Below are 15,213 nucleotides of genomic sequence, written 5' to 3'. Positions count from 1 at the left end.
GTACATGTGTGTTCCACCATGCTCAGTGTAAATTTTTTATTTTGAAGCAGGGTCTTGCTGGTTTGCTGAGAGTCTCACTAAGTTGTTGAAGCTGGCCTTAAACTTTGGATTCTCCTGTTCTAGTTTAGCAAATACTAGGATTACAGGCATGGATCACCACTCCTGGTGGAAACAATCTCTTTTTTCTTTTTTTATTAATGTTCTGAGTATTGAACCCAGGAGCATTCTACTTCTGAGTTACATCCTCAGTCCCTTTTTTTTTTTTTTTGTGGCACTGGGTATTAAACCCAGGGGCATTCTACCTCTGAGCTACACTCCCAGCCCTACTTTAATTAATTAATTAATTAATTTTTGCGTTACTGGGGATGGAATCCAGGGGCATTCTAGCTCTGAGCTACATCCTTGACCCTAGTTTTATCCTTCCTTTCTTTCTTCTTTCCTTCCTTCCTCCTTCCTCCTCCCTTTCTTTTTTTCTTTTTTGTGGTACTCCCTCCAAGATACACCTCTAGCCCCATTCTTTTTTAATTCTTTATTTTGAAACAGGGTCTCACTGTGTTGCAGAGGGCCTCACTAAGTGGCTGAGGCTGTCTGTGAACCGCAATCCTCCTATCTTAGCCTCTCAAAAGCTGTGATTACAAGCATGTGCCATCACACCTGGCTCTATATTTTATTTTATTTTATTTTATTTTATTTTATTTTATTCTATTTTTTTGTGGGTCTGGGGATGGAACCCAGGGGCATTCGACCTCCGAGATGCACCCCCTGCCCTATTTTTTATTCTTTATTTTGAAACCAGGTCTCACTAAGTTGCAGAGGGCCTCACTAAGTAGCTGATTCTCCAGTCTCAGCCTCCTGAATGCTGGGATTACAAATTTGTGCCACCATGCCCAGCTTCTATTCTTTATTGTGAAACAGGTTGTTACTGAGTTGCAAAGGTCCTCAAATTGAGGCTGCCCAGGAACTCCGATTCTCTTGTCTCAGCCTCTCAAATCCTGGGATTACAAGCATTCCCCACCATGCCCAGCTATTTTATTTTTCATGACTGGGGATGGAACCTAGGGACATTCTACCTTGGAGCTATAACCCCAGCCCTATTTTTTATTCTTTATTTTTTAAAACAGGGTCTCACTGATTTGCAAAAGGCCTCACTAAGTAGCTGAGGCTGGCTGTGAACTGTTATCCTCCTGTTTTAGCCTTTCAAATGCTGGGATTACAATTGTGTGCCACCACAATCTGCTTCCTATTTTAATTAATTAATTGATTAGTTGATTGATTTATGCTACTGAGAGTGGAACCCAGAGGCATTCTCCCTCTGAGCTATACCCCCAGCCCTATTTTTTTTTTTTTAATTCTTTATTTTGAAACGGTCTCACTGAGTTGTGAAGGGCCATGCTAAGTAGCTGAGGCTGTCCACAAATCAAGATCTTCCTGTCTCTGCCTCCCAAATGCTAGGATTACAGATTTGCACCATCATACCCGGCTCTGTTTTATTTTTTTGATACAGGGTCTTGCTAGATTAGAGTCTATTTGCTGAGGCTGTCCTTGAACCCACAATTCTGTCTCAGCCTCCCAAGTACTGGGATTACAAGCATGTATCATCATGCCAGGCTCATCTCCAGTCTTTTTAATTCTATTATTATTATTATTGTTGTTGTTGTTGTTGTTGTTATTGTTGTTATTTTGCAGTCCTTGGGATTAAATCCAGGGCCATTCTAGCTACACCCCTAGCCCTATTTTTTATTCTTTATCTTGAAACAGGGTCTTGCTAAGTTGCAGTGGGCCTCACTATGTAGTTGAGGCTGGCTGTAAACCTGTTGTCCTCCCGTCTAAGCCTCCCAAGTACAGGGATTACAAGTGTATACCATCAGTCCTGGCAGATCTTAGTTCTTGGTAGCAATTTTTTTTTTTTTTTTTTTTTTTTAGTATTGGGAATTGCATCCAAGGGCTTTCTACCTCCCACTTCTTTTTATTTTTTGTGGTACTAGGGATTGAATTTAGTTGTGCCTCTGATCTATTCTCCTAGCCCTATTTTATTTTATTTTATTTTATTTTATTTTATTTTATTTTATTTTATTTTATTTTTTGGTGGTATTGGGATTCCTGGAAGCCCTTCTACCTCTGGGCTACCCTCCCAGACTTATTTTATATTTTTTTTATTTGGAAACAGGATCTCTTAAGCCAGCGAGGCTGGTTTCAAACCAGTGCTATCCTCCTGTCTCCGCCTCCCAAGTGCGGGGATTACAAGCGTGTGCCACCATGCCCAGCCCTATTTTATTTTTTTATTTTGAAACAGTCTAAGTTGCTGAAATTGTCCTTGGGCATGTGATCCTCCTGTCTTAGCCTCTAAATCTACTTTTTAATTTTATTTATATATTTATTTATTTATTTATTTTTTGCGAGTCTGGGGATGGAACCCAGGGACATTCGACTAACGAGCTACACCCTCTACCCTATTTTTTATTCTTTATTTTGAAAATGGGTCTCACTGTGTTGCAGAGGGGCTCATTAAGTAGCTGAGGCTCTCCGCGAACCATGATTCTCCGGTCTCAGCCTCCCAAATCCTGGGATTATAAGTGTGCCCACCATGCCTGGCTTACTTTTTAATTTTGAAACAGTCTTGCCAAGTTGCTGAGGCAGTCCTTGAATCTGTGATTCTCTTGTCTCAACCTCCCAACTGCTAATATTACAGGTCCTGGCTTATAATATTCTTTTTTTTTTTTTGGTGGTACTGGGGATTGAACCCAGGGGATTCTACTTCCCAGCTACATCTCCAGCCTCATTTTTTATTCTTTATTTTGAAACAGTCAAACTAAGTTGTGGAAGTCCTCACTAAGTAGCTGAGGCTGGCTTTGAACCTGTGATCCTCCTGTCTTAGCCTCCCAAGTATTGAGATTACAAGTGTACGCCACCAGGCCTGGCTCTTATAGTATTCTTAATGCTTTTGGTATTAGCTGGTAGAGATGAACATGCTTATCTTGTGGTTTCAGACAGAGGACCCCAGTAAGTGCAGCCCTCGGTTTTGGGAGGAGCTCTTCCTCATGAAGGTAAGACTTGGTGGCCTCTGTTGGTTTCCTGGTAACTAAGATTGCCATATCGTGTATTCTGTGTGCTGCACCAAAAGGTGCCCAGGCCCTTATTGTTTCTTTCACAGGTGAATTTAGAGTACCTAGAAGGGAAGCTAGAATCTCTTGATGGTGAGGAGTTAATGAAGATCAAGGACAATATTAATTGCTTATTTCAACACTGCATCCAGGCTCTGGGAGAAGAACATCCAATTCGAGTTGTCAATGCATTGCAGGTACAAGGCTGGGACACTGGGGAAGTCTTGTTCAACAGGAGAAAGGAAATTATAACTCATTCGTTGGTACCTGAGGATCCTAAAATTGCCCTTACCCATGAGGTTTTCTTCCCTTCTCCCTGTACTGGAATTGAACCTAGTGAGCTTTGCTACTAAATTATATTTCACTCCCAACCTTTTTTTATTTTTTATTTTGAGACAGGATCTTGCTAGTTTGCTGAGATTGGCCTCAAACTGGTGACCCTCCTGCCTCAGCCTCTCAAGTATCTGTGATTACAGGCATGTGCCACTGTACCTGGCCATGAGGTTTTCTTTTTTTTAAAATTTCTTTATTCAAATATATATGCGATATTTTTTTACACAGTTCTATAAATCTTTTATTCTAGAAAAAGAGAAAAGGATTTACAACATACTGTGGCAGGCACCAGTTTCCTGATTGGCATGAGGAAAGAGACCTGCCAACTAAAGTTTCCAGGACCCAGGGTAGGGCATAGTTCTGATCTGGGTACTAATGGGTGCATTGATTGCCCTGTTAGTGAGTCAAGGTCAGCAAACTCTCTTCTAGGACTCTAGCACACCAAGACAAGTGCTGTGTCAAGATGTGACTCTAGTCTTGACTCTGTGCTATGTTTGTTTAACTATCTTCCTATTAAAGCAATTTATACTTTCTTTTTCCTCCTCCTCCTCCTCCTCCTCCTCCTCCTCCTCCTCCTCCTCCTCCTCCTCCTCCTTCTCCTCCTCCTCCTCCTTCTTTTTGGTGGTGCTGGGGTTCCTGAAAGCCCTTCTACCTCCGGGCTACACTCCCAGACCTATTTTATACTTTTTATTTGGAAACAGGGTCTCTTAAGCCAGCGCACGCGGATGGCTTTGAACCTGCGTGATCCTCCTGTCTCCGCCTCCCAAGCACGGGGATTATAAGCGTGCACCACCACACCCGGCTTGCTTTTTCTTTTCTTTTCTTTTTTTTTTTTTTTTTTTTGTGATACTGGGGATTGAACCCAGGGGCATTTTACTTCTGAGTTACACCCCCAACCCCATTAAATTAATTAATTTATTTCAAAACAAGGTCTTGCTAGTTTTTTTTTTTTAATTATTATTATTTTTTGTGGTACTGGGATGGAAGCCAGGGGCATTCTACCTCTGGGCTACACTCCGAGACATATTTTATATTTTATTTGAAAACAGGGTTTCACTAAGTTGCTGAGAGCCTCACTAAGTAGCTGAGGCTGGGTTTGAACCTGCATAATCAAAAGCTGGGCGTGGTGGCCCACGCTTGTAATCCCCGCACTTGGGAGGCTGAGACAGGAGGATCGCACAGGTTTGAAGCCAGAAAAAAATGAACCTGCATAATCCTCTTGTCTCAGCCTCTCATGTGCTGGGATTATGAACATGCACCACCACGCCTGGCAAGGGTCTTTCCAGGTTTATGAGAGTGACTACTTGGTCCTCAAACTTGCAATCCTCCTGTTTTCAGTTTCCTAGGTAGTGGGATTACAAGCATGTACCGCTATGCCCAGCTGGAATCAATAAAGTAGTAAAATTGATCCTTGGAGTAGTAGTTTTGCCTATTTCTAGGATGTGTACTACTCCCAGCAGACAATGAAATAATTTTTATTATTTGAGGAGAACAATAGGTAGAGAGGAAACTGAGGTAAGGATGATTATAGAAAACATCAGAAGAAAATTTTTTTTATAGTACTGAAGGGTGAAACCAGAGGCATTCTTACTCCTCCTAGGTACACCCCCCAGTTCTATTATTTTTTTTTGTGTGTGGTACTGGGGGTTAAACCCAGTGGCACTCTACCCCAGAGCTATACCCCCTCCCAATTTTTTATTCTTTTATTTGGAAGCAGGGTCTCACTAAGTTGCAGAGAGCTCACTAAGTAGCTGAGGCTGGCTGTGAACCTTGATCCTCCTGGCTCAGACTCCATGTGTTACTTTTTTTTCTTTTTGCAGTACTGGGATGGAACCCAGGGGCATTGTATCTCCGAGCTCCACTCCCCAGCCCTATTGTTTTTTTAAAATTCTTTATTTTGAAACAGGGTCTCACTGAGTTGCAGAGGGCCTCACTAATTAGCTGAGGTTGTCCATGAACCGTGATCCTCCTGCCTCAGCCTCCCAAATGCTGGGATTACAGGCATGTGCCACCATGCCTGGCTCTATTTTTTATTCTTTATTTTAAAACAAGGTCTCACTGAGTTGCAAAGGTCCTCACTAAGTAGCTGAGGCTGTCCTAGAACCGAGATCCTCCTGTCTCAGCCTCCCAAATGCTGGGATTACATTCATGCACCACCATGCCTGGCTTTTATTTTTTTATTTTTTTATTTTTTTTTTGTTTTTTTTTTTTGCGGGTCTGGGGATAGAACCCAGGGGCATTCGACTTCTGAGCTACACCCCCTGCCCTAGTTTTTATTCTTTATTTTGAAACTGGGTCTCACTGAGTTGCAGAGGGCCTCACTGAGTAGCTGAGGCTGTCCGCAAACTGCGATCCTCCAGGTTTCAGCCTCCCGAATGCTGGGATTACAAGCGTGTGCCACCACGCCCGGCTTATTTTTTTATTTTGAATGGTCTTGCTAAGTTGCTGAGGGCTCTGTTTTTGAAACAGGGTTTCACTGAGTTGTGAAGGGCCTCACTAAGTAGCTGAGACTGTCCACGAACCACAATCCTGCAGTCTCATTCTAAAGAATGCTGGGATTACAAATGTGCGCCACAATGCCCGGCAGCAATGTGTGTGTGTGTGTGTGTGTGTGTGTGTGTGTGTGGTACTGGGGATGGAACTCAGGGGCCTTTTACCTCTGGGCTACATCACCACAGCTATTTTATTTATTTATTTATTTATTTATTTATTTATTTATTTATTTATTTATGGGTCTGGGGATGGAACCCAGAGGCAAGCGACCTCCGAGCCAAACCCCTGCCCAATTTTCTATTCTTTATTTTGAAACAGGGTCTCACTGAGTTGTAGAGGGCCTCACTAAGTAGCTGAGGCTGTCCGCGAACTGTGATCCTCCAGTCTCAGACTCCCAAATGCTGGGATTACAAGCGTGTGCTACCACACCCAGTTTACCACACCTATTTTCTATTTCAAAACAGGTTGTCGCTAAGTTGCGGATGGCCAAAGTGGACAAGGCTGGCCTTGAAACTGTCTCAGCCTCCCAAATATTGGCATTACCGGCATGTACCACCATGCTTGGCTCAAAACTGTTTAAGTCAAAATAAGTTAATCTTAAGCCATTTTATGACTCCTAATAATGTAGAACATTATTCTTATTAATTTTTTAGTGGTACTGGGGATAGAACCCAGGGGCATTCTTCCTTTGAGCTACACCCCCAGCCCTCTTTTTTTATTCTTTTTTTTTTTTTTTTTTTTTTGGTGGTACTGGGGGGTGGAACCCAGAGGCTTTCTACCTCCGGGCTATACTCCCAGACCCATTTTATATTTTATTTGGAAACAGGGTCTCACCAAGTTGCTGAGAGCCTCACTAAGCAGCTGAGGCTGGCTTCGAACCTGTGTGATCCTCCTGTCTCCGCCTCCCAAGCGCGGGGATTACAAGCGTGCGCCACCATGCCCGGCTTTTTTTTTTATTTTTTATTTTGAAACAGGGTCTCACTGAGATGCAAAGGGCTTCACTAAGTAGCCGAGGCTATCCGCGAACCGTGATCCTCCTGTCTCAGCCTTCCAAATGCTGAGATTACAAGCATGCACTACCATGCCTGGCTAATATAGAACATTACTAAAATTACTAATATAAGCCAGTCATGATGATGCATGCTTGTAATCCCAGCATTTGGGAGGGTGAAACCGGAGGATCATGGTTTGGGGCCAGCCTCACTGCTCTGTGAGGCCCTTTGCAACTAAGTGCAACCCTGTTTCAAAATAAAGAATAAGCCGGGTGTGGTGGCGCAGGCTTGTAATCCCCGCGCTTGGGAGGCGGAGACAGGCAGATCGCGCAGGTTTGGAGCCAGCTGCGCTGGCTTAAGAGACCCTATTTCCACATAAAAAAATTAAAAAGTTAAAAAATAGGTCTGGGAGTGTAGCCTATGGGAGTGTATCCCGGAGGCAGAACGGCTTTCAGGAACCCCAGTACCACCAAAAGGTAAATAAATAAAAATAAAAAAATAAAAAATAGGGCTGAGGTTGTAGGTCGGAGGCAGAATGCCTTGGTTTCCATCTCTAGTACCACACAAAAGCTAATCCATACTGAGCTTTTTTTTTTTTTTTTTTTTTTTTTTGGTGGTACTGGGGTTCCTGGAAGCCCTTCTACCTCCGGGCTACACTCCCAGACCTATTTTATATATTTTTTTGAAACAGGGTCTCTTACGCCAGCGCCAGCGCGGCTGGCTTCGAACCTGCGCGATCCTCCTGTCTCTGCCTCCCAAGCGCGGGGATTACAAGCGTGCGCCACCACGCCCGGCTTCATACTGAGCTTTAACAAAGTTCTTGAAGTGTTCTAATTGCTTTAGGATATTCACATAGTTTAACAACATCTCTATGAAATGGATGCTGTTATTATCATTTCTATTTTATTGATGAGAAGTGTCCAGGATTTCACAGCTAGTAATTAGTACATGAGGATTGTAATGAATTTAAAGCAACTATTGTCGTGTATGGACTTAATTGTTTTTGTGTGTGTGATGCTGGGAATTGAACTAAAGGGACTTCTACCTCTGTGCTAAACCACCAGCCGTATTTTTAATTTTTTTTTTTAAATTTAGAAACAGTTTCACTAAATTGCTGATGGCCTTAATAAGTTGCTAAGGCTGGCTTTGAATGTATGATCCTCCTGTCCTGGCTTCTTAAGTACTGGTATTATAAACATGTGCTACCACATCCTGCTCACCCCAGCCCTTTTTTTATTTTTTTATTTTGAAACAAGGTCTCAGTAAGTTGCTGAGGATGGCCTTGAACCTGTAATCCTTCTCTCCCAGCCTCCCAAGTACTGGGATTATAGATGTGTGCCACCACATTTAGCTTTATCTATTGTAATTATTTATTTATTTTTTTTTGTGTGTAGTACTGTTCTACTTCTGAATCACACCTCCAGCCCTATTTTATTTTTTCATTATGAAACAGTGTCTTACTAAGTTATCCTTGTGCCTGGGATTACAAGTATATACCAACATACCCAGCTTTTTTGCTTTTCTTTTCTCTCTCTCTCTTTTTTTTTTTTTTTTTTTTTTGCAGTACTGGGGATTGAACCCAAGGGAATTCTATTTCTGAGCTTCACCCTCAGCCCTGTGTTTAATTCTTTATTTTGAAATAGGGTTTCACTAGGTTGCAGAAGGCCTCACCAAGTATCTGAGGCTGACTGTAAACCTGCCATCCTCCTGTCTCAGCGTCCCAAGTTCTGGGATTACAAGCGTGCACCACCATGCCTGGCTCCCAGCTCATTATTTGATTTTGACTACTGTCTTTCAGTCTTTGGTTGCAGTACAATTTTTCTTTTCTTTTATATTGGGGGTTGAACCCAGGGGCATTCTACGAACTCTGACCTATACCCTCAGTTATTTATTTATTTATTTATTTATTTATTTATTTATTTATTTATTTATTGTGGGTCTGGAGATGGAACCCAGGCACATTCGATCTCCGAGCTACACCCCCTGCCCTATTTTTTGTTTAATTCTTTATTTTGAAACCGAGTCTCACTAAATTGTGGAGGGCTTCACTAAGTAGCTGAGGTTGTCTGCGAACCATGATCCTCCTGTCTCAGCCTCCTCAGTGCTGGTATTACAAGTGTGTGCCACTATGCCTGGCCTGTTTTTATTTTGAAACAGTCTCCTTAAATTTCTGAGGCTGGCCTCAAACCTGTGATCCTCCTCTCAGTCTTGTAAGTATTGGGATTATAGGCATGTGCAACCATGCCTGGTTTACAAAGCAATTTTTTTTGGTCTTTTTTTGTGGTACTGGGGATGGAATCCAGGGACATTCTACCTTCGAGCTACATCCTCGGTCCTAATTTTTATTCTCTTTTATTCTTTTTTTTTGGTGGCAGTAGGGGTGGAACCCAGGGGCTTTCTACCTCTGGGCCACACTCCCAGACCTTTTTTATATTTTATTTGGAAACAGGGTCTCACTAAGTTGCTGAGAGCCTCACTAAGTAGCTGAGGCTGGCTTCGAACTCGTGTGATCCTCCTGGCTCAGCCTCCCAAGCGCAGGGATTACAAGTGTGCACCACCACGCCCGGCTCTGAGGCTGGCTTTAAACCTGTGTGATCCTCCTGTCTCAGCCTCCCAAGCACTACTTAGTGAAGGTCCTCACTGCGTAGTTGAGGCTGTACAGGAGCCACAGTCCTCCGGTCTCCACCTCCTGAATGCTGGGATTACAAGCATGTGCCACCACGCCTGGGCTCTCAAAGCAATTTTTCAAAAGAGGATGGCCATGTTGGGCACAGTTGCACAGGCTTGTAATTCCAGTATTTAGGAGGAGGCCAAGACAAGAGGATTGCAGGGTTGAGGCCAGTCTTATCAACTTAGTGAGGCTCTAAATGACTTAGTGAGATCGTGTTTCAAAATAAAAAATAAAAAGGGCTTGGGGGTGTAACTTGGAGGTAAAACACCCCCGGGTTCAATCTCTAGTACCGGGGCTGGGGGGAAGAATGTGTTCAGAAAACGAAGAGCATGACAAGAAACCCCAAAATGAGCCAGATATGATTGGTGCACCTATTTAAACCTTTGGAGGCTGAGATAGGAAGATTGCAGGTTTACCGCCAACCTTAGCAACTTAGCAAGACCCTAAATAACTTAAAGAAACCATGTTTCAAAATAAAATAGAAAGCTGGGCATGGTGGCGCACACTTGTAATTCCAGCATTTGGATATAGCTCAGAGGTAGAATGTCCCTGGGTTCCATCTCCAGTACGGCCAAAAAAAAAAAAAAAAAAAAAAGTGTACACACACACACACACACACAGAGTTGGGGTATAGCTCAGAGTAGAATACCCCTGAGTTCAATCCCCAGTACCCCCCAATACAAAATAACAAAAAAAGAAATACAAAACAAAAAGTGAGAATGATGACAGTTTTAGTTGGAATTGAATGTTTTTTAATTTTTTTTTTTCTTTTTGGTGGTACTGGGGTTCCTGGAAACCCTTCTACTTTTGGACTACACTCCCAGACCCATTTTTATATTTTTATTTGGAAACAGGGTCTCTTAAGCCAGCGAGACTGGCATTGAACCTGCGCAATACTCCTGTCTCCACCTCCCAAGCGAGGGGATTACAAGCGTGCGCCACCACGCCCGGTTTAATTTTTTTTTTTTTTTTTGAGGTGCTGGGGATTGCACCTAGGGACATTCTACCTTCGAGCTATCCCCCCACACCAACTTTTTATTCTTTATTTTGAAGCAGGGTCTCACTAAGTTGTAAAGGGCTTCACTAAATAGCTGAGGCTATCCACAAACTTGTGATCCTCCTGTCTCAGTTTCCCAAATGCTGGGATTACAAGAGTGCATCACAATGCCTGGCTAATTTTTGTATTTTACGCTTTAAGACTCAGACTGTGTTTTCAAGCTCAGAGTAACAAAAAATTGAAGGTCATCTATGTAAGGGGGAGGTTCTGAGGTTGCAATATGAGGTGACAGATCTAGTATCTTTCTAGTTTTGAGACTTCCTCTGTAGAAAAAAATTCTTCTCTTATTTCTGCAGACGTTGTGTGCACTTATTCGAGGAGTCCATCAAAAGAATAAGTCCACCTCTGGGTTTGACATTATCAACATGCTGATGGGCTTTGACAAGGCGGAGCTCTGCATGAAGGTGAGACATAAGCTGCAGATGTGTGAATGGCTGTGTTTGACCATTGTTCATGGATGCCATCTCCATATAGATGTCCTAGGAGATTTGAATTCAGATATAGATGATTGATTTTGGCCTTGAACTTGGACATTTTTATTTTTTTATTAACAGATTTTGTTTATCTGAATAAAGGAAAAATTTAAATTTCAACTTGAATTGAGGCATCTTTTCCCAGTATAATAAAATTTGAACAGTCTACTTTATTATTGTATCATATCATACATTTCTATGAACATTTATGAATTTAAGTAAAATATAACAATATATGAGTAACTTCTATTTTACTTTTTATTATTTTGTGGTACTAGGAATTTAACCCAGGTATATTCTACCTCTGAGCTACACTCCTAAGCCCCTTTTGTCTTTTTTTTTTTAAACGGGGTACTTAGAGTCTTTCTGAATTGCTGAGGCTGGTCTTGAACCTGTGATCCTCCAAGTACTGGGATTACAAGCATGCACTATTATGCCTGGTTGGGCTTACCATCTTTAAAATATCATCCACAGCCAGGTGTGGTGGCGCACGCTTGTAATCCCAGCATTCCAGAGGCTGAGATCGGAGGATCGTGGTTCTTGGACAGCCTCAGCTACTAAGTGAAGCCCTCTGTAACTCAGTGAGACCTGGTTTCAAAATAAAGAATAAAAAATAGGACAGGAGAGGTCGAATGCCCCTAGGTTCCATCCCTAGACCCGCCAAAAAAATAATCATCCACAGTGACACCAGCATGATGTATCTTATACTCAGATCTTTCCTACTTAAAACCCTCCATTCGTCTCCTGTTACTAGTAGGATGAAGAACAGACTCCCTAGTTAGCCGTATAAAACTTTCATGACCTGTACCTTATTTACTTCTCGAGTCTCATCTCACCACTTGCTTCATTCTTTGCACTGCCATAATAACAAACTACTTGTGTTCTATCTGCATGCCCAGAGCCATTTCATTCCTCATGTGTCTGATCATGCTAATGCCTATATAGAATCCCTTTCCTCTTCAAGTTTTTTTTTTTTTTTTTTTTTTAAACTGGGGATGGAATCCAGCGGCATTCTACCTCTGAGCTACACCCCCAGCTCTATTTTTTTTTTTATTCTTTATTTTGAAACGGTTTCACTGAGTTGTAAAGGGCCTCACTAAGTAGCTGAGGCTGGCCGTGAACCATGATCCTCCTGTCTCAGCCTTCCAAATGCTGGGATTATAAGCCATGCAACACCATGCCCAGCTTCAAGTTTTAATTAATTCCTATAATTCCTCAAAATAGAACTCACCCTTCAAGAGTCCTGGAATGGGTGACTTTTGAGCTAATTTTCTTGCTCTATGTATATTTTTGTATAGTAACTTTTTTTTTTTTTATGGTACTGGGGTTCCTGGAAACCCTTCTACCACCGAGCTACACTCCCAGACCTATTTTATATTTTTATTTGGAAACAGGGTCTCTTAAGCCAGAGAGGCTGGCTTCGAACCTGTGTGATCCTCTTGTCTCCGCCTCCCAAGCGAGGGGATTACAAGTGTGCGCCACCACGCCCGGCGTGTATAGTAACTGTTGAATTAAAATTGTTTGCTTCTTTTTCTCTTCCATTAGATTAAAACATATTAAGAGCCGGGCGTGGTGGTGCACGCTTGTAATCCCAGCATTCGGGAGGCTGAGACCGGAGGATTGGGTTTGCGGACAGCCTCAGCTACTTAGTGAGGCCCTCTGCAACTCAGTGAGACACGGTTTCAAAATAAAGAATAAAAAATAGGGGTTGAATGTGCCTGAGTTCCATCCCCAGACCTGCAAAAAAAACCCCCAAAAAAACCAAAAACAAAAACATCTTGAGAGAAAGGGTTGTTGTGTTATTTTTTTTCCCTATATGCTTTGTGTGTGTGTGTGTGTGTGTGTGTGTGTGTGTGTGTGTGTGTGTGTGTGGTACTGGGGAATGGACCCAGGGCATTTCTATCTCCGAGCAACAACCCCAACCCTATTTTTTAGTCTTTATTTTGAAATAGGTTCTCACTGAGTTACAAAGGGCCTCACTAAGTAGCTGAGGCTGTCTGAGAACTGGGATCCTCCTGTCTCCGCCTCCCAAATGCTGGGATTACAAGCATGTGCTACCACACTGGGCTCTTTCTTATATGCTTTGAAAGCACATATTTAACAGAGAGTAGATGCTCATTTATTTATTAAATTAAACTGAGATGGGCTTGATGGTGCAAAGTTGTAATCCTAGTACTTGGGAGACTGAGAAGTATCACAGGTTCAAGGCCAGCCTCAGCAACTTAGTGAGACCTTCAGTAACTTAGAGAGACCCTGTTTAAAAAAAAAAAGGGGCTAGGCTAGTAGGCAGACCACCCCTGTACTCAATCTAATACCAAAAACAAAGAATTGAACAGAAGTAGCTCATTTTGAACCTTCATCTTGGCCTTCCAGCATGCTAAATCTTTCTTCTTTATCTATTGTCTTCCTTATTTATTTGTTTATTTATTTTTGCATTACAGGGGATGGAATCCAGGAGCATCCTACTTCCGAACTATACCCCCAGCCCTACTTTCCTTCCTTCCTTCCTCCTTTCTTTCTTCTTCCTTCCTTCCTTCCTTCCTTCCTTCCTTCCTTTCTTTCTTTCTCTCTTTCTTTCTTTCTTTCTTTTTTGGTGGTACTGGTAATGGAACTCAGAGACATTCTACCTCCGAGCTACACTCCTAGCCCCATATTTTAGTCTTTTTATTTTTTGAAACAGGGTCTCATTGAGTTGCGAAGGGCTTCTCTAAGTAGCTGAGGCTGTGAACTGCAGTCCTCCAGTCTCTACCTCCCGAATGCTGGGATTACAAGCCTGTGCTACCACATCTGGCTCTATTCTTTATTTTTAATTTTTTTTGTGGTACTGAGGATGGAACCCAGGGGCATTCTACCTCTGAGCAACAACCCCAGCCCTATTTTTTATTCTTTATTTTATTTTATTTTATTTATTTATTTTTTGTGTGGTACTGGGGTTCCTGGAAGCCCTTCTATCTCCGGGCTACACTCCCAGACCTATTTTTACATTTTTATTTGGAAACAGGGTCTCCTAAGCCAGCTCGGGCGGCTGGCTTCGAACCTGCGCGATCCTCCTGTCTCTGCCTCCCAAGCGCGGGGATTACAAGCATGTGCCACCACGCCCGGCCTTTATTCTTTATTTTGAAACAGGGTCTCATTGAGTTGCAAAGGGCTTCACTAAGTAACTGAGGCTATCTGTGAACCACAATCTTCCTTTCTCAGACTCGCAAATGCTGGGATTATAAGCGCACCACTACTCCCAGCTCTATTTTTTTTTTTGGAGGGTTGGGGATGGAACCCAGGGGCATTTGACCTTTGAGCTACACCTCCTGCTCTATTTTTTTTATTCTTTATTTTGAAACCATGTCTCACTGAGTTGCGGAGGGCCTCACTAAGTAGCTGAGGCTGTCCGTGAACCATGATCCTCGGGTCTCAGCCTCCTGAATGCTGGGATTACAAATGTGTGCCACCATGCCTGGTTTATTTTTTTTTTATTTTTTTATTTTTTATTTTTGTAGTGCTGGGGATTGAACTCAGGGGCATTCTACCTCCAGCTCTATTTTTTTTTTTTTTTTTTTTTTGGTGGTACTGGGGGTGGAACCCAGGGGCTTTTCCACCTCCGGGCTATAGTCCCAGACCTATTTTATATTTTATTTGGAAACAGGATTTTACTAAGTTGCTGAGAGCCTCACTAAGTAGCTGAGGCTGGCCTCGAACTCGTGTGATCCTCCTGTCTCAGCCTCCCAAGTGGGGGATTACAAGCATATGCCACCACGCCCGGCTCCAGCCCAATTTTTTAATTTTTATTTTATTTATTTATTTTTATTTTTATTTTTTTGTGGGTCTGGAGATGGAACCCAGAGGCATTTGACCTCCGAGCTATACCCCCTGCCCTATTTTTTATTATTTATTTTGAAACAGGGTTTCACTAAATTGCGAAGGGCCCCACTAAGTAGCTGAGACTGTCTGCAAACCGCGATCCTCCTGTCTCAGCCTCCCAAACATGGGGATTACAAGCGTGTGCCACCACGTCTGTCTATTCTTTTGAAACAGAGTCTCACTAAGTTGCAGAAGGCCTTACTAAATAGCTGAGGCTGGCTGTGAACCCGGATCATCC

At 42.5% G+C, this 15,213-nt stretch overlaps 1 protein-coding gene across 1 annotated transcript in view; it reads left to right on the top strand.

The window, feature by feature from the left end:
* The window catches only part of ARMH3 (armadillo like helical domain containing 3), a gene marked incomplete at its 3' end in the record, with an annotated part of 257,318 nt that overhangs the window by 4,668 nt on the left and 237,437 nt on the right, over positions 1–15,213 (top strand). The window contains exons 3-5 of the mRNA XM_080693692.1: positions 2,988–3,044; positions 3,152–3,298; positions 10,944–11,051. Coding sequence (XP_080549818.1) covers positions 2,988–3,044; positions 3,152–3,298; positions 10,944–11,051 — 312 coding nt within the window. The remainder of the gene's footprint in view (positions 1–2,987; positions 3,045–3,151; positions 3,299–10,943; positions 11,052–15,213) is intronic.

This window comes from Muscardinus avellanarius, assembly GCF_963383645.1.
Source record: "Muscardinus avellanarius genome assembly, chromosome: 4".
Classification (NCBI taxonomy): Eukaryota; Metazoa; Chordata; class Mammalia; order Rodentia; family Gliridae; genus Muscardinus; species Muscardinus avellanarius.
This window is presented reverse-complemented; position numbering and strand designations above follow the sequence as displayed.